The sequence below is a fragment of the Peromyscus maniculatus genome, chromosome 21, assembly GCF_049852395.1.
Source record: "Peromyscus maniculatus bairdii isolate BWxNUB_F1_BW_parent chromosome 21, HU_Pman_BW_mat_3.1, whole genome shotgun sequence".
NCBI lineage: Eukaryota > Metazoa > Chordata > Mammalia > Rodentia > Cricetidae > Peromyscus > Peromyscus maniculatus.
Window position 1 is genome coordinate 5,604,544 of NC_134872.1, and position 27,400 is coordinate 5,631,943.

A 27,400-nucleotide genomic window follows, 5' to 3' on the forward strand; every position below is an offset into this window, starting at 1 on the left:
CAGTCAGCCTGCACCTCCAAGGAGGGGCCCAACCTCCTCATCTCCGGCAGACATCAGCATCAGCATCAGCTGCCAGGATCCTCAGGATGGCTGACCTATGATCTGCTACCCTACTCCTTCTTTATTCAAAAACTCTAAGTGACGGATCGGCCACAGAAAATAAGGGGCTGCTGAGACGACCCAGAGGCAATGGCGCTTGCTGTGTGGGCCTGGAGACCCGAGTTCAAGCTCTGGAACCACACGAAATGAAGACGAGAGCTGATCCCACAGAGCTCTTCTCTCACCCCATGTGCACGCCATGGCGAGAGCGCACCCACACAGCACGCGGTGGCGGCGCATGCCTGTAATCCCAGCACGCAGGATGTAGAGGCAGGCGGGTCTCTGTGAGTTCAAGGCCAGCCTGGGCTACAGAGCGAGTTCCAGGCCAGCCAGGGCTACAAAGAAACCCTGTCTGAGGGGAAAAAAATCACAAGAATGCACCCACATGTACATACAACATACATGCTAATTTAGAAAAAAGAAAACAAATAAAAACCACCCAACTTAACAAATTACTATTTTGTGCCTACTTTTATTAAAATTTGGGTTTTTTTTGTTTGTTTGTTTGTTTGTTTGTTTTAGGCATGGTCTTTCGATAGCCCCAGTGTCTGTCTGGAACTTGCTATATAGACCAGGATGGCCCTGAACTCATAGAGATCCTCCTGCCTCTGCCTCCAGAGTGCTGGGACTAAAGGCGTGCCCACCACGACTGGCTTGCTTTTCTCTTATAAACAGTAAAATAGGATTGCTTCAAAATGGAGAAGCAGAGGTGGAGTGACCCCGGTGACTGGACACTAGTCTAGAGTGTGAGGTCTAGGCTTCTACTTCCAACAGTGCAGAAAATACAGGAGCAAGGCCATGAAGTCAGTGTGCTGGACCCCAGCAATCACTGGCTCCAGCTGGGGAGCCCTGGTCAAGTCATGGACCCTCAGTGCCCTAGTTTCCTGTCTCTAAGGTAGATAATGAATAGGACTCACCTCCTGACTGCTTTCGAGATCAGTTACAGAAAGCTCCTACCATCAGCACCCAGTACCTGACAGGAGGAGTCTGCTTTTGTCTTTTCAGATTTACTTATTTATGTGTGTGAGTGTTCTGTCTGAATATGTATGTATACCACATGCGTACCGGGTCCACAAAGTGGGAATCAGAAACCCTGAAACTGGAGCCAGGAGGGTTGTGAGGTACCACGTGGGTGCCGGGAGTGTGACCTGGGTCCTCTGGAAGAGCAGCCAGTGCTCTTAACCACTGAGCCATATCTCTCTGGCCCCCATGGGTTAAACTTTTATTGTAGTTTGTTCTTTTATTTTTTTGCTTTTGTGTTTGGAGACAGGGTTACACTGTGTAGCCCTGGCCGTCCTGAAACTCACTCTATAGACCAAGCTGGTCTCAAACTTACAGAGACCCACCTGCCTCTGCCTCCTCAAGTGCTGGGATTAAAGGGGTGTGCCAGCACCAACTGGCGGCATGATTTTTCATTTATATCTACCTCTACACACACGTCTATATATATAGAGAGACAGGTTGCGTGTATGTGTGGATGGAACCCGGGCCTTACGTGTGATGAGCAAATGCTGCAGCACCGGGTGGAGAAAAGACACTCATCTGTTGTTCTCACTTCTCCAGGAGAGGCTCCAGGGCCTGAGGACGACCCCAGCAACACCGGCCTTCCAAAGCTCTGCTGCTGGAGCGCCTCCCAGAACGGCTTCCGCTGCCAGCCCCGCTCAGGCATAGGGAAGAGAACCCAGGACCTCTACACACCAGGCTAGCAGTCTAGCACACGGCCACAGCTCTAGTCTTACTTTGTAGACAGGGCAGCCCAGGTGTGAGGCACAACATCTACTGTCTACTCCCCATTCTGAGGAGGCTCCAATTAGTGCACACACACACTCTCTCTCTACCCCGACCTCTGCAGCATCAGCCACTTTCCCGTGATAGCACCATGAAGATATTTAACATTTCAAAAGATGAATGCAGCTTTGCTCACTTGTGATCTACACTGAAGACCCAACTTTTCACTAGCAGAGTCACGGGGAGCTGGGTGGGATGGTATACAGTTGTGCCTTCAGCATTCAAGTGGCTAGACAGGAAAGTCAGAAGTATGTGCACCCCGGGGGCCTAGAGTGATGGCTAAGTGATTAAAAGCACTGGCTGCTCTTCCAGAGGTCTTGAGTTCAATTCCCAGCAACCACATGGTGGCTCACAGCCATCTAGAATGGGATCTGGTGCCCTCTTTTGGTATGCAGGTATACATGCAGGCAGAACACTGTATGTATAATAAATAAGCCTCACTGGCTCGTTCCTTGTGCGTTAGATGCCTTCACTGGAGTTAATACCGAGCAATGCTAAGAACTGAGGAAAAGGCTTGTCTGGGTACTAACAAGTAATGGTACCTTAAACCTGGGTGTGGCCCCTTCCAGGTTGAGTGGCAAGAACAGGCACACAACATGCCCATCTTGGTCTTCTTTTCATCCCTGCACATGCTCACAGGGACCCCGCTTCTGCACGCCCCAACCCAGTATACGAATGAGAGCTTAAGACAAGACCACATCTCACTCTCATCTTTGGTCCTGATGGCCAACAGTGCCAATGCATGGCAGAGGTCAGTATCTGTTCAAAAGATAGAGCAGTATAGCCCTTTTGAGGAGGATCCAATCTTATTTTAGAAACATTTCTAAATTTTATGGGACATGTTTCCACTTGTTAGCTCTATTCTCAAACTCAGCTGCTTTTTTTTTTTTTTTTTTTTTGGTTTTTCAAGACAGGGTTTCTCTGTGTAGTCCTGGCTGTCCTGGAACTCACTCTGTAGACCAGGCTGGCCTTTAACTCACAGAGATCCACCTGCCTCTGCCTCTTGAGTGCTGGGATTAAAGCCTCAGCTTCTCTTTAGACACCTTAAATCCTAACTTCCTCAGCTTCAAGCTGTAGCCGCCTGTTCATTTAGTACGCCGCGCTAGCATTTCACCTAGCCAGCAGGACAGTGCCTGCCTGGACATGACAGGCTGGTGTGGGCGCTGCCCAAGTCCTGCGGTGACTTACCAATGTTCACGGAGTCTTCCCAGTCCTCCAGCACTTCCGTGACAATGAGCACGTACACGTACGTCCTGTGCTTCCTCTCCCGGTTCTGAAGGGCACAGAAAGGACAGCGGGGAGGCTCGCCTCAGTGGGGGAGATGCTTGAACACACATTGCTATACACAGCCCAGAAGTATGATGCCCTCTGGTTTTGCTGTTTTGTCTGAAGAGGGTTCTACCAGAATAGAGCGCACCCTTTGAAGAGACTCCCCCCCCCCCCCCCCCCCCCCGAGACAGGGTTTCTCTGTGTAGTTTTGGAGTTTGTTCTGGATCTCGCTCTGTACACCAGAGCCTTGAGATCCATTTGGCTCTGCCTCCTGAGTGCTAGGATTAAAAGTGTGCGCCACCACTGCCCAGCTTTTAAGGTTTTCTTAGTGTATGTATGTGTGTGTAGCCCTGGCTGGCCTGGAAATTGCTATGTAGACCAGACTGGCCTTGAACTCACAGAGATCCTCTTGCCTCTGTCTCCCTAGGGGTGTGGGGATTAAAGGGAGCAGCAAGGACTTCTTTTTCTCCTCCTTCGTCTTCTTTTTTGACATAGGGTCTCTCTACAGAGTTCTGGCTGTCCTGGAATTCACTCTACAGATCAGGCTGGCCTTGAACTCATAGAGATCCACCTGCCTCTGGCTCATGAGTGCTCGGATTAAAGGTGTGCACCACCATGCCTGGCTGGCAAGCACTCTTAATGTGCTGAGCCATCTGTCTAGCCTGTGTCCAGACTCTTCAAGTCCAATCTTTACACTCCTCCTCCTCCTTCTCCTGACCACAACTTCACAGGAATGCTGGGATCTGGAAAAAGGGGAGTGTGCAGACTGTGGCTGTGCAGGGCCATTGTGCAAACGAGCTGAGTGAGTTCCGCATCCTCTCTCCCGACTGTACCGACCCCATTTCTCACGTCCTGACACCTCCTTTCCACCCAGTCTGTCCCCCTGTCTTCCCTTCTCCTCTTTTCCTCTCACCCTGGAAGAGAAGGAGCAGCAGGAAGGGATAAGCAGTTCTCTGCACACGCTTGGGGCCTGAACTCACTCCAGAACCCAGAGAAGAAGCTGGGCATAGAGGTCAATTAAGCCTGTGATCTCAGCCTGGGGAGGTGGGAACAAGGGATCCCTGGGACTCAATCCAACCTATCTGATGAGCTCCAGTCCGGTGAGAGGCCCTTTCCATGAATGAATGAATGAATGAATGAATGAATGAATGAATGAATGAAAAATGCTAGATGGCTCCTAAGGAGTGACGTGTGAAGTTGTCTCAGGCCTCCACAGACACGCACACATATGTATACACATGAATACAACAGTAAAAGGAAAGAGCAGAGAATACTGTCTGTCTGCTGTGCTGCGTGCCCTGACACTCAGTGAGACACAGAAGACAAAGTCAGGGCAACGTGGTTAATTAACGACTCTAGAGCCAAGGCATTAACAGACTTACCTCAAAAACTCCAACCAGTCTTCCCAGCGTCCCTTTCACTCCAGCCTGAAGGAGAGAAGGAAGAGTGAGCACACAGTGACCCCCGTTGCTCTTCCAGAGGACCCGCGTCTGGGGCCCAGCACCCATGGCAATGACTCACAACGGCCGCCAATTCCAGCTCCAGAGGGTCCAAAACCCTCTCCGGGCCTCCACAGTCGCCCCCCTCCCCCTCTCTCTCACACACACACACACCCCAAACAAAAATCATGGATTTGCAGCAGCTTGGGAAGACTCAGGTCTGTGAGCTCATTTACTCCTAGATTTCCTGTATGTCACAGAGTGGTCACAGCAAGACACACTAGAGGAAGAGAGTCCTTTCACGTCTCTTGTCTTTCTCCCTGCGGAAGAGCTTGCCAAAGAGCTATACCAAACATTCCGAGGTGTTAATTCACTTATTCATTCATGTAACAAATAGCCACGAAATAAGGCGAGTGCCAGAGGGGAGCGATGCCCAGGCTGGGGCACAAGCGTGATCCATGACAGCAGGAGCCTTAACTGGCATGCCCGTGGCTGTGTGCTGTGTACAAGAGACTGCAGCAGAGCCCCGACGCCTACAGGATCCACAAACGGGAAGCCAATGAAACCATCAACATAGGGTTGTCCTAGTGACCTGTCATGACACAAATCAACAGTGTGGAGTGATGGGCAGAGAGCGTCAGTGTGGCTGTCTCCACTCTCCTAATGCACCTTCCTTCTTCCTGTCCAAGGCCTGTCTGCTGCTGCTGCGCCTCCTGTGCCCCCCCCAAGAGCTGCCCTGAGCTAACGTGCCCCTTTCCTCACGAAGCCAAACATCTGATAACGGAAATGATCTCCAACACTAAAACTACAAATCAGCCTGTGATTAAGATATTTTTAATGGCTTATTTATTTATTTTTATGTGTATGAATATCTGCCTGCACGCCTAGTGCCTGCAGAGGTCAGAAGAGGTCAGAAGCAGCATCAGATCCCCGGAGCTAGAGCTACAATACAGACTGTCATGAGCGCCACATGGGCACTGGGAACTTGAGGCCTGGTGCTCTCGGCAAGCCCAGCGGTGCTCTAACGCCAGCGCCACCTCCCCAGCCCTCAACGTGCGACTTTGACGAGGCAATAATAACAACTTCTTTTTCCCCCTTTCAGTCAAGGACTCACAGAGCCCAGGCTGGTCTTTAACTCCCTCCAGAGTTGAGATAACCTTGAACTCTAACCCTCCTGCCTTCCCCTCCAAACTGCTGGGGTTACAGGCATGATCTCTAGTTTGTGGGGTGAGGGGACGGAACCCCGGGTCTCATGCACGCTACAGCAGCATTGGTCGCCCGAGCCTCCCTCCACAGTAACCACGGCAGTTTGTGCACTGAGCAACAACACAAACGACTCGCGCCATCGGAGAGGCTGGAGACAGATTAAAGGCATTTTCCAGAATGATGGAGATGTATTCTTGCAAAGTCTAGTGTATTTCAAATAATGTTGCTGCCTGTAACTTTTAAATTAATAGGGAGGGTATCCATCCACTTTACAGAAGTCTATCTAAAGTGAGCTCACCATCATTCTACAACTAAAGCAGAGACATGCCAGGCACGGTGGGTCATGCCATCAATCCCAGCACATCTCTGTGAGCTTGAGGCCAGCCTGGTCTACACAGTGTGTTTCAGCCCACCCAGGGCTACATGGTCAAATTTTATCTCAAACAAGCAAGCAATAAACCCAAACAAATAATAAATATAAGAACATTCCTTTATATACCAGCTTTAAAAACTGGGACTTAGGGGCTGGAGGGATGGCTCAGAGGTTAAGAGCACTGGCTGCTCTTCCAGAGGTCCTGAGTTCAATTCCCAGCAACCACATGGTGGCTCACAACCATCTGTAGTGAGATCTGGTGCCCTCTGCTGGCCTGCAGGCATGCATGCAGGCAGAATACTATGTACATAATAAATCTTAAAAAAATAAAAATAAAAAGTGTGGGGGGGGGACTTAGTAGTTTCTTAGAGAAAATGCCCTTGAAGAATTTTCAGAAGCCAAGCATAGTGACTCATGCCTCGAATTCCAGCACTCAAGAGACTGAGGCAGAGCCAGGCGGTGGTGGCACACGCCTTTATTCCCAGCACAGTAGGAGTCAGAGGCAGGTGGAGCTCTGTGAGTTAGAGGCCAGCCTGGTCTACAGAGCGAGTTCCAGGATAGGCTCCAAAGCTACACAGAGAAACCCTGTCTTGAAAAAACCAAAAAGGGGGGAAAAAGGATTATCATGAGTTTGAGGACAACCTGGGTCATCCTGTCCGAAATAACAGTGAGGAAAATAAAAACAGAGAATTTCAGGGCTGAAGAGCAGCTCCGGTGGGGTGTCTGCCTAGCATGGAGGCTGGGTGTGATCTCCAGCATCACATACAATGATACAGAACAACGACTTCAGTCCAGCCTAATGCTAGTGGAGGAAGGCTCTTCACGGGGAGATCCTCTGGGTCCACTCCTTTAAACTATCTGATGTTTTCAGAAGCCAGCTCTCAACTGTGCAGTCTCAAATGCTGGCAGCAGTGTGAACTCGGGTATTTTTACCACTCACATGACTGCGGATGCAGATCCAGACAGGCGTCAGCGCAGCATCTGACAGCCGCCTGGTTCCTCCGACATTTGATTCGGACACGTGTAAGTTCAGTGCAGTCAGGCGCTGATGTGGACATCTCAGTCATCTCCATGTCAAACCCTAATCTGGAAGGAGCCTTTCCTTTAACACTGGTGAGAACTCGTCCTTCATCACCCACGAAGCAGAGACAGAGCTTCCCTGTCTTCAGCACAGAACTTCACCAGCACACAGTACAGAGCTGGGACCAGGTCAGGGTCAGAGCGCTGGTCCAGCAGGCGGCACAGAGCTGGGACCAGGTCAGGGTTAGAGCGCTGGTCCAGCAGGCGGCACAGAGCTGGGACCAGGTCAGGGTTAGAGCGCTGGTCCAGCAGGCGGCACAGAGCTGGGACCAGGTCAGGGTTAGAGCGCTGGTCCAGCAGGCGGCAGGTCTGCAGTTTAACTTCCAACAGTGCGAAAGCAGCCAGACACAAACCCACCCCAAATACACTGTGCCCATTCTAGTATTTTCTATCTAGCTAACAAAATAAACAACTGTCTTTTAATTTTATTATGATTATGATTATTGTTTGTTTGTTTGAGGCAGGTTCTCTATGTCCTTGTTGTCCTGAAGCTTGCTATATAGACCAGGATAGCCTTGAATTCACAGAGATCCTCTTGCCCCTGCCTCTCAGTGTTAGGATGAAAGGTGTGTACCATCACACCCAACTTAAGGGTGTCAGATCTTGGAGTTACAGACAGCTGTGAGGGGCCATGTGGTGCTTGGGAATTGAACTCAGGTCCTCTGGAAGAGCAGTCAGTGCTCTTGACTGCTGAGCCATCTCTCCAGCCCATAATATATCAATATATATTTTATATATATATATCAATATATTAATACAATATAAATATATAAGATAAAATATAATTATATATATAACAAACTGCGTCTTTTTCCTTGAGAGTGTTTGGTACTCATATGGAAGGGTTTGAAAAGGCTCTCCCATGTGGGTACACAGCTCAGGCAAAGCACAAACAGGTAGGGCCCCACAGACCTATGACCACACAGAACCCTGCTTGACCACTCAGGTGGGCCAGCTCTTTCTGAAGTAGGTTTCCCTCATGGTAGGTGTCTGATAGACAGACACAGATGCCACCTTACCCTCACTATCAGGGCACCCAGATTCTGCTCAGTTTCTAAATGTTCAATTGGGAAGGCATGCCTGAGCAAGGTACTCAGGGAACATGGGTTCAGGGGTGCTCCATGAGACCCATTTCAGAACACCAGCTCCGAGGAGGATCACTTGGGGACTTGTGGGAAAGATTTCTCACCACCACAGGGAGACTGGACAAAAAGAAATGCTACATGTCTTTCACATCAGGCAGGGACCTAAAACCTGGAGCTACTGCAGATATCTTGTGACCCTAAAGCGAAGGACAAAAAAACCCAGTGAGATGCTGACCTAAGCCAGAACCAATGCTGCCAATACCCAAGCAGCCAACCTTGGACAACTCAGGGTGGGAATGAGCTCTAGTCAGGAATGTCCATCTGTGGCTGACAGCTTCTGCTACCTCTTTCTTGATTCAAAAAGCAGTTTTCCAGCCAGGCGGTGATGGCACACGCCTTTCATCCCAGCACTCAGGAGGCAAAAGTAGGCAGAGCTCTGAGTCAGAGATCAGCCTGGTCTACAGAGTGAGTTCCAGGACAGCCAGAGCTGTATGTAACACAGAGAAATTCTCTCTCAAAAAAACCAGAAAAGATGTGGAAGATGAAGTACTCTAAAGACAAAAGTGGGAACAATGAAGCTCCCTGTGGAAGGCAGAAAGCTTAGTCCCCAAAGGAGCTTCTGGGGACAACTCTTTTCATGTGCCTGCAGGACACCCAGAGATAATAGTGCTGTACATCAGCACACCTGACTGTCTGGCATGTGCATCCCTGGCAGCTACACAGAAAAAGGACCACACTGAGGGTACCCAGAAAGAAAAGGCCAGCAGAGGGCCAGGGAAGCAACCCACAGGGCTTTAAGCATCAAAAAGGGAAATGGGGCTGGAGAGTTGTTCAGGCATTAGCGGCCCACTCAGTTCGTGCAGAGGATCTGGGTTTGTTTCCAGCACCCACATCAGGGAGCTCACTACTGCCTGTAGTTTTAAGGCAGTTTTCAGTTTTAAGGCAGTGTATGCCTCCTGGCACCTGCAGATACTTAAACTCATTATGACACACACACACACACACACACACACACACACACACACACACACACACACACACATTCATGTAGTAACACCTGCATAAATAAAAAATAAATATCTTTAAGAAAGAGAAATCAGAGAGATGGCTCAGAGGTTAAGAGAACTGATTGTTCTTCCAGAGGTTCTGAGCTCAATTCCCAGCAACCACATGGTGGCTCACAACCACCTGTAATGAGATCTGGTGCCCTCTTCTGGTGTGAAGGCATATACGCAAGCAGAACACTGTCTACATAATAAAAAAAATCACATCCATGTGAAGACTGTTTAAAAAAGGAGAGAGAGAAATTAGTAAAATATTCCTATTGTCACTAGCTGGACATTATCAAATAATAAAATGAAATTTGAAGGTTTAAAAAGCGTATTTCTTAATTTGTGTATGTGCCAAGCCACAGCATGTGTGGACATGGGACAACTTTTGGGAGTAGATTCTCTTTTCCAACATGTGCACCCAAGGTGTTGAACACAGGATGTCAGACTTGGTGGCAAGCAGGTGCCTTTGTGCACTGAGCCATCTTGCCGGCCCCAGGAATAATAATAATATTATTACTACTATTAAAGCCAAGCCTCTGGTGCCACTGCTCTTCAGCAGGAAAGAGCCCTTCCTGGCAGGGAGCTCACTGTTTGCTTACTGTGTTCTACTGCTCAAGCCTACACCGGCTAGTAACAGTATATGGCATTTTCTGCAGCTCTCTCTCTCTCTCTCTCTCTCTCTCTCTCTATATATATATATATATATATATATATGTATATATATATATACATATATATATATATGAGTATGTATATATATAGTGTATATATATATGAGAGTATGCACACATTATATACACACACATATTTTGTATATATATATATATATAAAATATATATATATACTAGAGAGATTTGGTTATGCTGATGCGCACATCTCTAGTTAATTTAATACTCTTGACCTGCTTTAGGAAATGACCATTATCTGTTTAGTTCCATTATAAGACACTGTAAAGGGTTGAAGAGATGGCTCAGTGGTTATGAGGATTGGCTGCTCTTGCAAAGAATCCAGGCTCAATTCCCAGCACCCACATAGTAGTTCACAGCCATCAATAACTCTAGTTTCAAGGGAATCCAACACCCATTTCTGGCCTCTGTATATAACTCACGAATGTGATGCACTTACAAACAAAAAACTGCCGTCAAAGCCCGTTCTATTCAATGGCCATGGGGTTTCTGCAGGACTGAAAGTCGCGCTTCTCCATCCTGGGAGGGAGCACTTGGCATCAACTTGCTCACTACAGCAGAGCAACTGCAGATCAGCTCCCAAACCCAGCTCTCCCCGGGCCCACACCCTCTGACTGACAGGCAATGTGCAGCTCTTCCTATGCAGAGAGAAGCTGCTTCCCTGATCTAGCCTCCCCTGGGATTTACTCCGGCCAAGAAGCACAGCGGTTCCAAACTGAGGCCTCAACGGGCTTTCCGATGTTTCTCCTGGAACCCTGCACGGTCACGTGACTATGCCTTTGCTAGCCTCCCAAGGATGGAGAACCACCGTTTCTCAGCTCTATGTCTTGTTATCACTAACCTGGTGAGGGAAGCTGGATCAAAAGCTAATACCACAAGTGAGCCACAGGAACTCTACTAGGTCAAGCCACTGACTGGGGATGGTTTGTGGGACAGCAACTGAACACACACACACACACACACACACACACACACACACACACACACACAGACACACGCCCTCCTGTGAGCGGCCGTCACTGCTGATCCTCCACACTTGGCGCTCACTGTCAGTCAGTCCCCCACTCCCTAGTCCACACTCAGTGCTCACTGTCAGTCGGTCCCCCACTCCCTAGTCAGTCAAGGTATCACGTCACTTCTTTTCTTTACTTTGTGGCACTGTAGATGGACCCTGGACCCAAGAGCTTGTGCCCTTTAGCCTTTAACCACTGGGCTGGCTAAAACCCAGCCCTTGATTTTTTGAGTCAGGGGCTTGCCACATAGCTCAGGCTGTCCTGGCGTTCATGATCCTCCAACCTCTACCTCTCTGGTGCTAGGATCACAAATGCACACCACCATACCCTGTTGTTTTTAATTGAAATTACACACCTTTTTGTACATGCAACAAACACACACTCAGTTGTGTGTGTGTGTGTGTGGTGCTGGGGCTTGAACTCGGGGTTTCATCCGTTGTAGAAAGCCCTGTGCTACTAAGCTTTGCCAAGCTGCCCTTGAACTTGCTATGAAGTAAAGGACGACCTTGAGTATCTGAACCCCTTGCCTTCACCTCCCAAGTGCTGGAATGTCGGGTGTGCACTGCCATGTCTGCTCAGCATTTGTGCTGTGCTGTGAGAATTCAGTGCTCTTTCCGACTGTTCCAGCTCACCGTTTGCAGGTCTCAGTGAGATCCTTTTGAAAACACAAGGTAGATAGCCTAGGAACACCCCCCCACCCCCACCCCCACACCATAGGAGATCTCTATGACCTGAGATACACCCAGACGCTAGACTGACTTTCTGTGCATAAGCTCTGCTAGGCAGCTGGCCTCTTTCACTTCAGGGAGCGGAGAGGAAGCTGCTGACACTGCTTTTCAGGCAGCTGGAAAGCCTTATCCGACCGAGTCCAGTGTCCTGGTCGTGGAGGATCTGGAGGCAGGGGCTGCAGTCAGTATTTGCGGAAGTCGCTGTGAACCCATGCACTCCCTTCCTAGTGACTCAAGATCCTTCCTGGAATGTGGAGCTGGGCAGGAAAGCAAACACAACTGTTCTGGAAGACTCTGCTGGACTCATTTCACTTCACAGGAGCCTGGCTGTTATCCCAGTAATTCAACCTCTATTCAACAGGGTTCCAACACAAGCTAGTCCAAACACAGTACAAGGCTCTCTAACAGCAGATTCTAATCTCTGTACTTAGCTACTGAATTAACTGCTCACCAATGGGTGGTATTCAATTATGTGTGATAAACTGAGTAAAAAGATGTTGTTGTTTTTTTTCCTTATTTTTTGTTTTTTGAAACAGGGATTCCCTGTGTAGTTTTGGTGTCTGTCCTGGATCTCGCTCTGTAGACCAGGCTGGCCTTGAGCTCACAGAGATCCGCCTGCCTCTGCCTCCCGAGTACTGGGATTAAAGGCATATACTGCCTGGCCTCTTTCCTTATTTTTTAGTTTTTGATTCAGAGTTCTGAGACAGCCCAGGATTACTTTGAACTCTGATCCTCCTGCCTCACTGTCCCAAATGCTGGGAATACAGGCGTGGGCAACCTTCCCGGCTCATATATTGTTTTATTTCTGTTTTTGGTCAGTTGGTTTTATTTTTTTGTACAAGGTCTCTCTATGTAGGTCTGGCTGCTCTGGACCTTGCTGTATAGACCAGGTTAGCCTTAAACTCAGAGATCCTCCTACATTTGCCTCCTGAGTAAAAGGATAAAGACAGGTGCCCCCACACCTGCCTATTTCAGTTGTACAATGGCAGAAAGATAATTTGTGCAGTTATTTACACTGAAAGTGTGCTAACAGTACAATACCTTTAAATTAGGCTAATTCCAGTAAATTAGTCATGTCTTTGACTAAGGACCTGCTAGCCTTTAAGGCAACTAACACCAAATGATCAAACTTATAAAATTCATCCTACATGTGATTGGGAGGTAGGGAAGACTTAACTATCAGCAGAAAGAAAACCCTATTGTGTATCTTTGGTGCACAGCTTAGAGAAACAGAATAATTACAACACTACTGTAGAGTAAGAGGAAAACAGAGTGGCTCTAACAAAAAGAAAAAAAAGGAAGTGATAGGTCAGGAGGGCTGGAGAGACGGCTCTGTGGTTAAGAGAACTTGCTGCTCTTACAGAGGACCTGGGTTTGGTTTGTATTGTTGTTGTTTATTTGTCTGGAGACAAATAAGAGTTTCTGTTGCTGTGATGAAACATCACCACCAAACACAACTTGGGGAGGACAGGGACTATTTGTTGACAGGTTACAGTCCATCACCAGAAGCCAGGGCAGGAACTCGAGGCAGGCTTGGGTGGCAAGTTCTTTTACCTGCTTAGCAGCCTCTTCATCCCAGAAGAATTTCTGAACAAACCACACATACACACCCTGAATAAAGGCTGTTGGAGGAATAGGTCTGGAAGAAGGAAGTGAAATGGGGGTGTCTATGTACAGAGCCCACTGGCCTTGCAAAGGGCAGCTCTGAGTGGGCAGGTGATGTGAAGGAAAGCTATGGCTAAAGAGTGAGGATCCACCCATCCACCCACCCATCACCTCCACACAATCACCAATGAGAAATGAGAAGCAGATAAGAAAACAAAGAAAAGATGGCTTTTAGCCGGGCGTTGGTGGCGCACGCCTTTAATCCCAGCACTCGGGAGGCAGAGCCAGGCGGATCTCTGTGAGTTCGAGGCCAGCCTGGGCTACCAAGTGAGCTCCAGGAAAGGCGCAAAGCTACACAGAGAAACCCTGTCTCGAAAAACCAAAAAAAAAAAAAAAAAAAAAAAAAAAGAAAAGATGGCTTTTAATTTTTTTTTTTAAGCCAAGGCTGACCTGCAACTTACTATGTAGGCCAGGCTGGCCTCATACTCACAGAGATCCTCCTATCTCTGAGTATGGGGGTGGAAGATGTACACTGTCATGCTGGGCCTGGCTTTTTACGTTTTTATTTATTACTTCAAGAGTGCATGTGCACACACCATATATAACACCGAGAATATAGAGTTAGAAAACAACTGACAAATTTTGACTCTTTCTTTCCATCACGTGGGTCTGGGGGCTGAACATCAGGCTTGGCAGTGACTGCCCTACTTGCTGAAACCGTTCTCTTTGAGGCGGGGTCTCATGCAGCCCAGGCAAGCAACTCTTCTACCTGGAACTTGCTATGTAAACCAGGCTAGCCTCAAACTTGTAGATGCCTGCTTCTGTCCATTTTTCATTACATTCATTCATTCATTCATTCATTCATTTATTTTGTTTTTGTTTTTTCGAGACAGGGTTTCTCTGTGTAGTTTTGGTGCCTGTCCTGGAACTCACTCTGTAGCCCAGGCTGGCCTCGAACTCACAGAGATCCACCTGCCTCTGCCTCCCGAGTGCTGGGATTAAAGGCGTGGGCCACCACCGCCCGGCTCATCACATTTATTAACTTGTGGGTGTGCACCCCGGCTCCCACGCTGGGGTCAGAGGACAACTTGCCAGAGAACTACTGCTCCCTCTTCCTACCGCTGGCTCTAGGGATGGCACTCACGCTGTCGTCTTGACAACAGGGGCCTCACCCGCCGAGCCTCTTGCCACCTCATCGTTTATGTGTTTCTAGCCACCTTCTCTCTTCTGACTCTGTTACTGGAGAACAGCCCTGAGGAGCCTACAGCGGAGAAGGAAGGCTATGGCAGGAAACACAGAAGGAAACACACTAATGCTACTGATGAGTAAGAAAATGTATTTCCTTCTTAATTTTCTGTTTCCAAATGTCCACATTCAAAACAAAGGCTTGGCCGGGCGGTGGTGGCGCATGCCTTTGATCCCAGCACTCGGGAGGCAGAGGCAGGTGGATCTCTGCAGCCTGGACTACAGAGTGAGATCCAGGACAGGCACCAAAACTACACAGAGAAACCCTGTCTCGAAAAACCAAAACAACAACAAAATAATAATAATAATTAAAAAAATAAAAAATAAAAACAAAGGTTTGGTCAGGTGTGATGGCGCACGCCTTTAGTCCCAGAACCTGGAAGGCAGAGGCAGGTGGATCTCTGCAGGTTCAGCCAAACTGGTCTACACAGTCAATTCTAGAGTTAATAGAGGAGACCTTGTCTCAAAAAATAAAAACAAAAACATTTTAGCTGGGCATGCTGGAATTTGGGGCCTTTAACCCCAATGGGGGCGGGGCAGAAGCAGGTGGAGACAGAGAGAGGCAGGTATAGAACAGCCTTATCTACAGAGTGAGCCCCTGCCTCAGCAACAACAACAACAAATGTGTACGAAGGCTCTGTGTGTGTGTGTGTGTGTGTGTGTGTGTGTGTGTCTTGCGGGCCGCAGAAATATATCATAAGAACTCAGCTGGTTATGGCAAAGTCACTACCTGGAGGGATCAGGGAATTCCTCCAGAGGAAGCCAAATCCCAAGGAGTTTTTGGTGTTACTTGGCTTGTTATATATCAGCTGTATTCTGTTATGAAAATCATGTGTGCCTTCATAGTTTTCCCAATTGACTTTTCCCTAAGAAGGACTAACAGTGTAGACTGAGCACTCTCTGGACATACACATTCCAGGTAATTTGGAGAACAGCCTCAGGGAAAGGCTTTCTATGGAATCAGATTATCTCCCTTGGCCACTTTCAAGGACTACAGGAAACACCACCCAGGTGGGCGCCCATTGTTAGTCCCAGGTGGACTAACAATGATAACAGCCCACATGTAAGTCTCCTGACTTACGGTAAATTCCACAAGGAGACACCGCCTAGGAGAGGTGGACATTAAGTAATAGCTTTACACAATTTAGCTCGGACCCTCCCTTTTATATACCGGGACTTCCAGGGCACAGGGGGAGAAGAGAGAAGAGAATGGAAGAACGAGATGGGTAAGAACTTGAGAGGAACAAGCTGAGATGGGGAAGAACTAGATTGAAGAGCTAAAAGAGAGGACTAGAGGAACAAGATGGAAGATGAGGAAGAGCCAGATGGGGAAGAACAAGATGAGGAAGAGCCAGATGAGAGAGAAGGAGACAGGAGAGGAGCTGATAGGGGAAAGAACTAGATAGATGAGAACCTAGAAGGGACAGAACTAGATGAAGGAATTAAGATAGAACATAGAGGGGACAGTAGATAAATATAGAGAGAAATCAGGCAAGAAAGGAGCTAGACATGAGAACAGAACTGAAGCTGTGTATAAAGGATGTTATGCCAGAGGAATTAAAGCGAATGGATCAAAGAACTCTGAGTGCGTAGACTGATTTACCGACCCTAAAGATTCTCTGCTGGTTGATAGAGCCTTCCGCGGACCCTGGGAGGGGACTATCGAGGGGCTGGACCCCCATAGTCCTCGTTATGTGTGTGTGTGTGTGTGTGTGTGTGTGTGTGTGTGTGTGTGTGTGTGTGTGTGTAGTGCCCAAGGAGGCCACCAGGAGGCGTTAGATCCCCAGGGACTGGAGTCACCCACAGCTGTTAGCAGCAATGGTGCTAGGAATGGAACCTGGCTTCTCCATCTCGCCAGGCCCTGATACCAGTCATTACAACACCCTCTCCTCCTCAAAGTGGGAAGGCCCATGAAGAACAACCATGGCTACCTCTCAGGTCCCCCTCAGGTCTGTGATTCACTGAGCAATACTGTGCCCTCCTTCGACTCCTGGGCAGACAGTGCAGCCCTCCTACTGGTCTCAAAACGATGCTTTCCCTGCGCGCCCACAGAAGAGCAGGAGCCCGACAGTTACTGAGCGATGAGCATGAGTAACTCAGCAGCGAGGATCTGCGGGGAGGACAAGAGGCACTGCGAACCCTGCCAGACCGGTGTCCTCCAAAGTGTGGAAATGTGAGGGTGTTTATGCTTTCTGTGATGACGGTGCTATCTATGGGGGTGGAGACCGGCACACAGCGGGAAGGGCCGAGACCACTACATGCAATACAAACGACAGTCTGAGACCAAGAATGGCTTTCTGAGGTCCTGCCACACACTTGGTGTGGGTGGGAAATCTGGTTTCAACTCTCCAAGCCTAGAATCAAGGCGATTCTGGTGTGTGCAGATCAGCACTGAGAATACCTGAGTGATAATTCAGACAGTGCACGCTTCCTCTAGAGAAGGTGAGCCGGGCGTCAGTGAGCAGCACGGGGTGGGGAGGAGGCCCACAGCGCTGCCCTCCTTCCTCGCCTCCTGTCCTCCGTGTGCTCACGTGTTCTGTGCACGAGTGTACTGGTCAGATCCCAGCAGGGGCCTTCCTCAATCCACCTTTTCAGTGTGATTTCTTCTGCTGTTTTTCATTTTGTTTTTTAAAAGACAGGGTCTCGCTGTTACTCTGGCCGGCCTGGAACTCAGAGAGATGTGGACATGCTGGGAGGGATTCCCTAGATTAGGGTACTGGGATGGGAAGACTCTAACTCTGAGTGGCAGCATCCCAGGAGCTGGGGTGCTGGGCGGCGTGAAAAGGAGAAAGGGAGCTGAGCCCCGCCACTCCCTTTCCTGCTTCCTGACTGCTGCCTTGGGATCAAACACCCCAGGCTCTTAATCACGGCAGTCCCCCAACCCTGACATTGTTTCTTTGTTTTGTTGGTTTCTCTCTCTCTCTCTCTCTCTCTCTCTCTCTCTCTCTCTCTCTTTTTTTTTGGGGGGGGGGTTGAGACAGGGTTTCTCTGTGTAGTTTTGGTGCCTGTCCTGGATCTCGCTCTGTAGACCAGGCTGGATCCGCCTGGCTCTGCCTCCCCAGAGTTGGGACCAAAGGCATGCGCCACCACCACCCAGCCCTTAGACACTTTTTAATCCTCTCAATAATTCTGGAATACAGTGGGGGGGGTGATAACTTCTTTGTCTGCAGAAGCATACGCAGGACGGTCGAGTTATGATGGCAGACGGCCTCATTTCAAAACAGAGGACTGGCAGCAGATGGAACACTAACTCAGGAATGTCCTTCAGTGACGGGCCCTGAAGTTTTCGTTTCCATTTTCAAGCATCTTACACCTACTTCGTTCTCCCCTTCCTCCGAAAGGCTGGTATGGAGCTCCCAGGAGTAAGCATTGAGAGCGAGCTGGTCCTGCATCCGCCCTGACTCCTCTCCGCACTCCTGCCAACAACACCTGCTTCGCTGCGTTTGGTCTGTGCCCATGTGACTAGAGACAGCTCTGGTGTGGCGTGACTATAGACAGCCCCGGTGTAGCGTGACTAGAGACAGCCCCGGTGTGGCGTGACTAGAGACAACCCCGGTGTGGTGTGACTAGAGACAGCTCTGGTGTGCTGTGACTAGAGACAGCTCCGGTGTGGTGTGACTAGAGACAGCTCCGGTGTGGTGTGACTACAGACAACCCCGGTGTGGTGTGACTAGAGACAGCTCTGGTGTGGTGTGACTAGAGACAACCCCGGTGTGGTGTGACTAGAGACAGCTCCAGTGTGGTGTGACTAGAGACAGCTCCGGTGTGGTGTGACTAGAGACAGCTCCGGTGTGGTGTGACTAGAGACAGCCCCGGTGTGGTGTGACTAGAGACAGCCCCGGTGTGGTGTGACTAGAGACAACTCCTGTGTGGTGTGACTAGAGACAGCTCCGGTGTGGTGTGACTAGAGACAGCCCCGGTGTGGTGTGACTAGAGACAACCCCGGTGTGGTGTGACTAGAGACAGCTCCGGTGTGGTGTGACTAGAGACAGCCCCGGTGTGGTGTGACTAGAGACAACCCCGGTGTGGTGTGACTAGAGACAACCCCGGTGTGGTGTGACTAGAGACAACCCCGGTGTGGTGTGACTAGAGACAGCCCCGGTGTGGTGTGACTAGAGACAGCCCCGGTGTGGTGTGACTAGAGACAACCCCGGTGTGGTGTGACTAGAGACAGCCCCGGTGTGGTGTGACTAGAGACAGCCCCGGTGTGGTGTGACTAGAGACAACCCCGGTGTGGTGTGACTAGAGACAGCCCCGGTGTGGTGTGACTAGAGACAACCCCGGTGTGGTGTGACTAGAGACAACCCCGGTGTGGTGTGACTAGAGACAGCTCCAGTGTGGTGTGACTAGAGACAGCCCCGGTGTGGTGTGACTAGAGACAACCCCTGTGTGGTGTGACTAGAGACAGCCCCGGTGTGGTGTGACTAGAGACAACCCCTGTGTGGTGTGACTAGAGACAGCCCCGGTGTGGTGTGACTAGAGACAGCCCCGGTGCGGTGTGACTAGAGACAACCCCTGTGTGGTGTGACTAGAGACAGCCCCGGTGTGGTGTGACTAGAGACAACCCCGGTGTGGTGTGACTAGAGACAGCCCCGGTGTGGTGTGACTAGAGACAGCCCCGGTGTGGTGTGACTAGAGACAGCCCCGGTGTGGTGTGACTAGAGACAGCTCCGGTGTGGTGTGACTAGAGACAGCCCCGGTGTGGTGTGACTAGAGACAACTCCTGTGTGGTGTGACTAGAGACAGCTCTGGTGTGGTGTGACTAGAGACAGCTCCAGTGTGGTGTGACTAGAGACAACCCCGGTGTGGTGTGACTAGAGACAACCCCGGTGTGGTGTGACTAGAGACAACCCCAGTGTGGTGTGACTCAAAAACACAGAGGGGCCGGGCGGTGGTGGCGCACGCCTTTAATCCCAGCACTCGGGAGGCAGAGCCAGGTGGATCTCTGTGAGTTCGAGGCCAGCCTGGGCTACCAAGTGAGCTCCAGGAAAGGCGCAAAGCTACACAGAGAAACCCTGTCTCGAAAAACCAAAAACCAAAAAAAAAAAAAAAAAAACACAGAGGGGAAGGCGCCTGCTGACATGTTTCAGGACCTGAGCTCAATCCTCCCCAGTTCCCGGGACTCCCACACAGATAAGAAGTATGGCTGAGCCTATATATACATTCACATGGTGGGATGGGAAGGGAAGGGGAAAAATCCAGCCATACAACAAAAAGAGGAGCTTTCCAGAGCCAGACAGCAAAGCAAACGTGCTTTCTAGGACAGAACTATCAACCCACTGAAGGCCCAAGCCAAGCAGCAGATGTACACACAGTCTCGGCCATCTTCCCTCTCTCTCACCATCACCCTTATTTCAGGTCTTCATCATCCTGCCTGAGTCCCTAACTGCATGATGACAACTCAAACGTCACTGTGCCTTAGGCACCATGAAAATGACAGAAGCCAACTAGACTTAGACCCGACTTCTGCAGCATAGACCCTCTTAACTGGTCCACAGCCCCACCCTCTTGAAATAAGCAGGCAAAGTTTCTGAGAGCCCCAGGCCTAGGAAGGCAAAGTATAAAGTCACCCTGCCCCTCAAGACCTGCCTGCACACTGAACATCCCAAGACCTCAGATCCTGTAAGATATGAGACCCTCTTTCTGCTCCAGAGCAAAATCAAAGCTGTTCTCCATGTTCCTACCCCTCCTCGAACATTTCCCTCGGGGGAAGTCAGAGAAAGGACCATGACACTCCCACTCAGACAATGCCCTTCCGACATGCGACATTCACAAATGGACGGGAGGTCTAAAGCCATCCAGACCTCGCCCAAGAGGAAGGCCCACAGCATGTCATACTAAATATTCTCTCAGATCTTCAAATTTTCAGATTATAGTCACTAAGGGCAAAACTCAAACATGTTGTATATATTTCTGTATTTCTGGCAGGCAGCTCAGGGCTTGTTCAAGACAGAAAGGCATGCCGCTTTCTTGCTGAATAGCCAGACAACATTCAGTTGGTAAAGAGCTTAAAGGAGGTGCAGATCTGCAGTGAATTCTGTCATATTTCCACAACCCATGGACTCAAGCCCATCTGATTATCACACACAATGGCTCTCTCAGGAGCTGATGTATCCCCTCAGCTAGAGGAAGACACTCGGCCCCACATCTCACTCCCTGCAGGACAGCAGGGCCCAGCAGGGAAAGGTAGCCCACACAACTACAGTGATCATTACTCTCAGGACTCTGGACCTGCTCAGAGCAGACGCCAGCAGATTAGGTTTAGAGAAGGATTTGCTAAGGGATAAGAACAGCTCTCAGAATCACTGGGACATATAAAGAAACAGACCCGCAGGCCAAGGTTCCAGAAGCAATCCCCTAAAACACACTTTACAGCTGGACTGCCAAGGGGGCTGCTGCCTCTAGGATGGGCCCAGATAAAATAAAGCCAAAGAAACCAGCCAGCTCAGGAAGCGGACACGGTGGCTGCCAACTGCACAACTCTGTCTCCTTTCCCAAAGCACACGCCACCCAAACAGGCCAGCTCCCTTCTCTGCCCCCTGGCTTCTGGCCCATGAATAAGACAGTCTATGCAAGGCTTTATACTAGAACCTGTTTCCCAAAGGAAACTGAGCTGCATCTACTCTAAGAGTCTGGAAAAAGCATTCTCTGGCCTTCTGGTTCCTTACGCAGTGAGGGGATTGGAATGGATGTGGAGCTGGCCTACCCGGAGCCAAGCCCTGTCAGAAAGCTTGGAACACCACTCCATACCCATCAACAAAGGGGGGCTGCAGTCACAGACCCTGTGCACATCAGTCTGCACAACAGGGCTGGGCTGGGCTGAGCCTTCCCATTTCTAAGCGATGCTGGCCGATGCTGAGGTGCTAGGCTCCTGACCACACTCTTAGCAGCAGGGACTATGACCCAATCCTGTGTGTATAGGTACTGCCTTGTTGACACATAGGCCCACTTCTATAACAGAGGTTGGTTACATGACACCTGTGTGGTGCTTCTGTCTGACTAAAATTAGAGATTCTCAGCGTCTTCATTTATTGTTCTCAGAGCCAGGTCACAGCAGGTGAAAGCTCTCTAGCCTTGAGCACAGTCAACCTCGGGCAGAAGCTGGTTTGAGCATGATGTGAGAAACGGCTCTGCAACACCAAACAGTCTGCTGGGGTTCAGGGGGGACCCTTCCCTCCAAAGAGAGACCGGAGGAAAACATGCTCTGAGACCCCGAGTTAGAAGGGTGTGAGGACGGAACAGTGATGGCCAAGCTGCCACCACAGGGGACAATCCAAGGCAAAGGCCCAAGAGAGAGCAGTGGGAAAGAAGGGCAGACTCGGAGGCCGGGCCACCGCCGCTGCAGGAGTCCCAGTCCAGCTGTCACCTTAGCAGCCCGGTGTGCAGAGAGACAGGCAGGACAAGAGTGACGGAGCCTCAAGTGGAAAAAGAATGCTCTGGGTAAGAAAACTCAGGGCTGAGAGGTGGCTCAGGTTAGGAGCCCTGGCTGCTCTTCAGAGGCCCTGAGTTCAATTCCAGCACCCACATGGTGGCTCACAGCCATGTATAGTGGAATCTGATGCCCGCTTCTGGCGTGCAGGTATACATACAGAACACTCATACATAAAATATAAATAAATTAAAAAAAAAAAAAAACCTTCAGATGGCAGCCAGGTGATGGTGGCGCACAACTTTAATCCCAGCACTCAGGAGGCAGAGGCAGGCGGGTCTCTGTGAGTTCAAAGCCAGCCTGGTCTATAGAGCGAGATCCAGGACAGGCTCCCAAACTACAGAGAGAAACCCTGTCTCAAAAACAAACAAATAAACAAACAAAAACCAAAAGAGGAGGAGGAGGAAGAGGAGGAGGAGGAAACTCACATGGCTTCAGCAAGAGCTCAACCAATAGGAACGCCAGGCAGGTTTCTGCTGTTGCTTGACATGGGCTCATGTAGCTCAGGCTGCCTCCGACCTGATTCACTATGCTGCTGAAGAGGGCCTTGAACTTCTGATTCTCCTGCCTGTGCCTTGTTAGTGCTAGGATTATAGGCACGGACCAGGATCCCAGTTTGTATAGTGCTGGGACTGAACTCAGGGCTTCAGGCCTGCTAAGGAACCCCAGCCGACATTCTTTTGCTTGGTTTAGGTAGTATCAGGAGTTGATCCTTGCATGTGCTAGGCAGGCACTTAACCACTGAGCTGTATTTCCAGGTCTGGTATGTCCCGAGTGATACTTTATATGCCCACAAAATCAGGCTTAACTCCCTCTAGAACAAGCAAATAGAATTAAAGAATACTGTGTGTGGCAAGGAAGTACACGGGGTCATGAGAACTCACACTGCATCGTCCCAGGTCCTAAGTGAGGCAACACATGAAGAGCTGGGCATGGTGTTGCCACCACAGGCTGTGGAGAAACACCAGCTCCCTCCTCTTGGCTCGCTCCCCCCTCCCCACTCGACTGTGAGCTTGTCTGGAGAGGGAAGGACGGCTGGGGACTGAACTGGGTCTCCCGCATACTAGGTAAGCAGTCTTCCACTGAGCCACACCCAGCCCTCCTGGGTTTAAGTTCTCAAACAGAGGGAGTTCAGGACTCACATCTGGATTTTGTCCATCCCGTCATATTTAGGAAGGTGGAGGGGAGTGCTCAAGGAAATCAGCCCGTGTATGCTGCACACACTGTGACTAAAAGCCGATCACCTTTCAAGCTGGACCATCCCCCCGCACCAGCTCACTAGCCATGGTGACAGACAGGCACAGCAGCCAGGGCCTCGTCCTCCTGTGGGTAACAGAATGAGCTACACTGACCAGCTGGCTCCTGTCTGCACTGATATTTGATCTATGACAAGTACCAGAGATGACGCTGGAAGAGCGCCCCAAGAGGTCACACAGCCCTGGCAGATATCACTCCACAGTCACGGCTGACAGCCTTCCTCCTGCTGAGCACGCTGACCCCTCTGCCACGTCCCAGCACGGCGGAGTGAGGATGTGGTGACCCCGAATGCCGTCCCTGTGCTCACGAGCACACCACTCAGTGGGTACCTCAGGACAGGCCCTCACCACTTACCTCCTCACAGACTTCCCGGACCGCTGCCACACTGGGCTCCTCCTCGGGCTCCATGCCTCCTCCGGGGACAATCCATCGGTCTGGATGGCGGCTACTGCTCACGAGCAGCACCTGGAGTCAGAGGTCACAGGGAGGATTCAACAGTCAAGAAAACACTCACAAATCAGTCCAGATAAAACAAAGGCCACAGTAACTAAGAACCAGCTCCTGTTTACACCTCCAAATAACTTTTACGAGGCAGTGTCTTGTGTTGGGAACAGCAGGCACTCTGCCCAGGACAGGCCAAGGGCATCTGCTGGGAACCACCGCGGGCTGTGGGCTGTACCTTCCTTCACACTCAGCCGCCTGTCTCCTGCTCCTCCCCCCTCTCCTGGTTCGGAAGCCCTCAGAACACAGCACCGATGAGGTGATAAGTAAACAGGAGCAACTGACAGCCTGGAAACGCCGAGGAGGAGGAGGAGGAGGAGGAGGAGGAGGAGGACCGTGGACGCACCACAGGCCCGAGCCCGCAGCACACTCCAAGGGCTGAGCTCGCTCCCAGTTCTGGAGCAGCCGTCCCTCCTCTACTGACTCGACGGAGCGACAGCGGACGAGGGAGCTCCAGTGATCTCTTATCTTTAAATGCTATCACATCATGTGATCATCTCGTGCAGAGTATGGCTGTGCACAGAGGCCAGAAGAGGACGGTGGATCCCTTACAGCTGTATTTACAAACAGCTGTGAGCTGCCGTGTGGTGCTGGGAAATGAACCAGGGCACTCTGGAAGAGCAGCCAATAATCTCAACTGCTGAGTTATCTCTCCAGCCCTGGAGCTCTTTTATATTTTTTTTAAAAAATTTATTTATATTCTTTTTTTTTTTTTTTTTTAAGGTATGGGTGCTCTGTCTGCATATATGCCTGCAGGCCAGAAGAGGGCATCAGATCCCATTATAGATGGTTGTGAGCCACCATGCGGTTGCTAGGAATTGAACTCAGGACCTCTGGAAGAAAGAACAGCCAGTGCTCTTAACCACTGAGCCATTCTTTTTTAATGCATTCTAAGTTCTGGGTGGCTGACGCAATTAATCCCAGCACTCAGGAGGCAGAGGCAGTTGGATCTCTGCAAGTTCGAGGCCAGCCTGGTCTATGGGGCTGTGGTGATATATTATGTACACTAATAAAAATTGCCTGAAGATCAGAGAACAGGAGAAGCCACTCGATAAAATATAGAGGCCAGGCAGTGGTGGCACACACCCTTAATCCTAGCACTCGGGACTGTGAGTTTAAAGCCACCCTGGACTATATGAGATTGATTCAGTCTGGGAGAGAAACAGCCAGGCAGTGGTGGCACACACCTTTAATCACAATACTTGGGAGTCATACACCTTTAATCCCAGTATCTGGGAAGCACACATGCCAGTAATCCCAGCACTAGGAAGGAAGTGATACAGCTGGGCAGAGAAAGGAGACAGGAACTAGAAGGCTTTTTGGCTGATGAACTTTTGGCTGAAGATTCAGAGGCGTTCAGTCAGAGGATCTGTGGAGTTGTCGAGGTGAGGCGTGGCAGTGGCTTGTCCCTTTGTCTCTTTGATCTTTGAGCAAATTTTATTAGGGTACACAACATATCACCACACAGGGCGAGTTCCAGGACAGCCAAGCCTACAGAGAAGAAACCCTGTCTCAAAAAACCAAAGAAAGGAAGGAAGGAAGGAGGGAAGGAGGAAGGGAGAGAGGAAGGGAGGAAGGGAGGGAGGGAAAGAAAAGAGGAGGAGGAGGAGGAGGACGAGGAGGAGGACGAGGACAGAAAGATGACACAGTGAGTTCCTAGACAGCTAGGGCTCTGGAGAGAGACCCTGTCCGGGAAAGAAAAAGAATGGGAAGACATGGCTGGACAGACGGCCCAGCACCTAAGTGGGCTTGCTGTTCTCAGAGGACTCAGCTTGGTTGCCAGCACTCACACTGGGTAGCTCATAAGCACCTATCTCGGGGAATCCAACACCTTCCTTCCGCTCACTCAGCAGGGAACACACTCATGTGTACACACCCACACATACATACACAGCAGTTTTTAAAACTAATACAAATAAACCTTTAAGGATTGTAGTTTTACTAATTCTGACTTAACCAGCATTCTGATGATGGCTGAAATCAAAATGTTAATTGCTCCAGTTCCTCCACCATGCACTCTCTGGAACTCCCAGGTGAAGGTGCAGATGAACTGCCATTATTTCCAAAGCTAAAGTAACACCAACTGTTCCTCACACCTTAGGCTCTGGTGATGACTGAGCCTCATCCTGTTCTACATGCCTCCCCACCCAGCAGCCATCCTTGTCGCTGCAATGTGCTTCTGCCTTTCTGGCCCTCATAGATATCACAAGGCCTTCTGGGTACTGACCTTCCAGCTGCTTCCTTTCCTCCTGGGGGCTCCTGGAAACTCATCCTTGAATTCCCCTTTCCCTGTCATGAGAGAGTCTCCTGACATTCATCTAGAAAATCTGTCATTGCAGACAACAAGGAGACCAGGAATTGGGAAGGTGTCCACAAGTTCACATGCAGCACCGAGGAAGAGTCCATACTAACATCATGTACTTACGCAGCACTCTCTGGAAAACCTAAGTTCTGACTTGAGTAATAGGATGTATTCCTCTGGTGAGGAAAACACTACAGGATCCTGCTAGTTTCAGCTGTGTGCACAGACTCTCTCCTTGTCGTCATGGCCAAATACTCAACAAGCAAAGCAGGGCTTGTTTTCCTCCTGCTTACAGCTGGAGGGGCAAGGCAGCTTACAGCAGGGCAGCCATGGCTGCTGGGTGGTCCCACACCAGTGCAAGCAAAAGGCACCAGTTCACATCTCTGCGGGCCAGGAAGCAGAGACAAACTGAGCCCAGTACCTGACAGTTAGACCCAGGTCCAAAAGGTTCCACAACCTTCCACAACAGTCCCACCAGCTAGGCCAAGGGTCAAACACAGCCGGTGAGGAACAGTTTGCACTCCAATCATATCCTTTATATGTGGTTTAAAAAAAAAAGGTAACATGGACAGGCCATGAAATTCATCATTAAAAACAGAAGTCCTCATTGCACTCCTCCCTTAAATTAACTTACAAACACTAACTCGAAATGGAATAGTAACCTAAATATAATTGCTAAAACCGTGATGCACTGAGAAAAAAAACAAGAGGAGATCTCTGTAATTTCAGATGTAACAAGATACACCAAATTCTTCCTTTTTTTTTTTTTTTTTTAAGTTTCTTGAGACAAGGTCTCTCTGTGTAACCACTGTGGCTATCCGGGAGCTCTGTAGACCAGCCTGGCCTTGAACTCATGGAGATCCGCCTGCCTCTGCCTTCTGAAAGCTGTGATTAAAGGCCCTCAAAAGTACAAAATAGAAATAAAATTTTACTTCATGTGTGTGAGTGTTAGTGCACCATGTGTCTGCCTGGTGCCCATGGAAGCCAGAAGAGTGCATCCGACCACCTAGGACTCGAGTTCCAGACAGTTAAGAGCTGCCAAGTAGGCGCTGGGAATGGACCCAGGGTCCTCTTCCTCTGGAAGAGCAGGCAACAATCTAACCACTGAGCCATCTCTCCAGCACTAAAGAATGTTTTAAAGAGCAGCTGCCACACCTCTGCATAATTAATGACCCCATACAATGTTATGAGATGCTTAGAGCTGAAAAGGAAGTAAAATAAATTGTCGAAAGTCAATCAATC

At 49.8% G+C, this 27,400-nt stretch overlaps 1 protein-coding gene across 2 annotated transcripts in view; it reads right to left on the minus strand.

Moving 5' to 3' along the window:
- The window catches only part of Nudt3 (nudix hydrolase 3), a 62,142-nt gene that overhangs the window by 1,992 nt on the left and 32,750 nt on the right, over positions 1–27,400 (minus strand). Inside the window, exons 1-4 of one of the 2 annotated variants that reach the window (XM_076558346.1) lie at positions 23,927–24,016; positions 23,710–23,820; positions 4,539–4,583; positions 3,076–3,160 (exon numbers count right to left, since the gene is read on the minus strand). In XM_076558346.1, the coding sequence (XP_076414461.1) occupies positions 3,076–3,160; positions 4,539–4,583; positions 23,710–23,820; positions 23,927–24,001 (316 nt within the window). In that variant the 5' untranslated portion in view covers positions 24,002–24,016. Of the gene's footprint in view, positions 1–3,075; positions 3,161–4,538; positions 4,584–23,709; positions 23,821–23,926; positions 24,017–27,400 lie in introns of those variants that run through there. The other variant, XM_006983133.2, reaches the window with a different exon arrangement.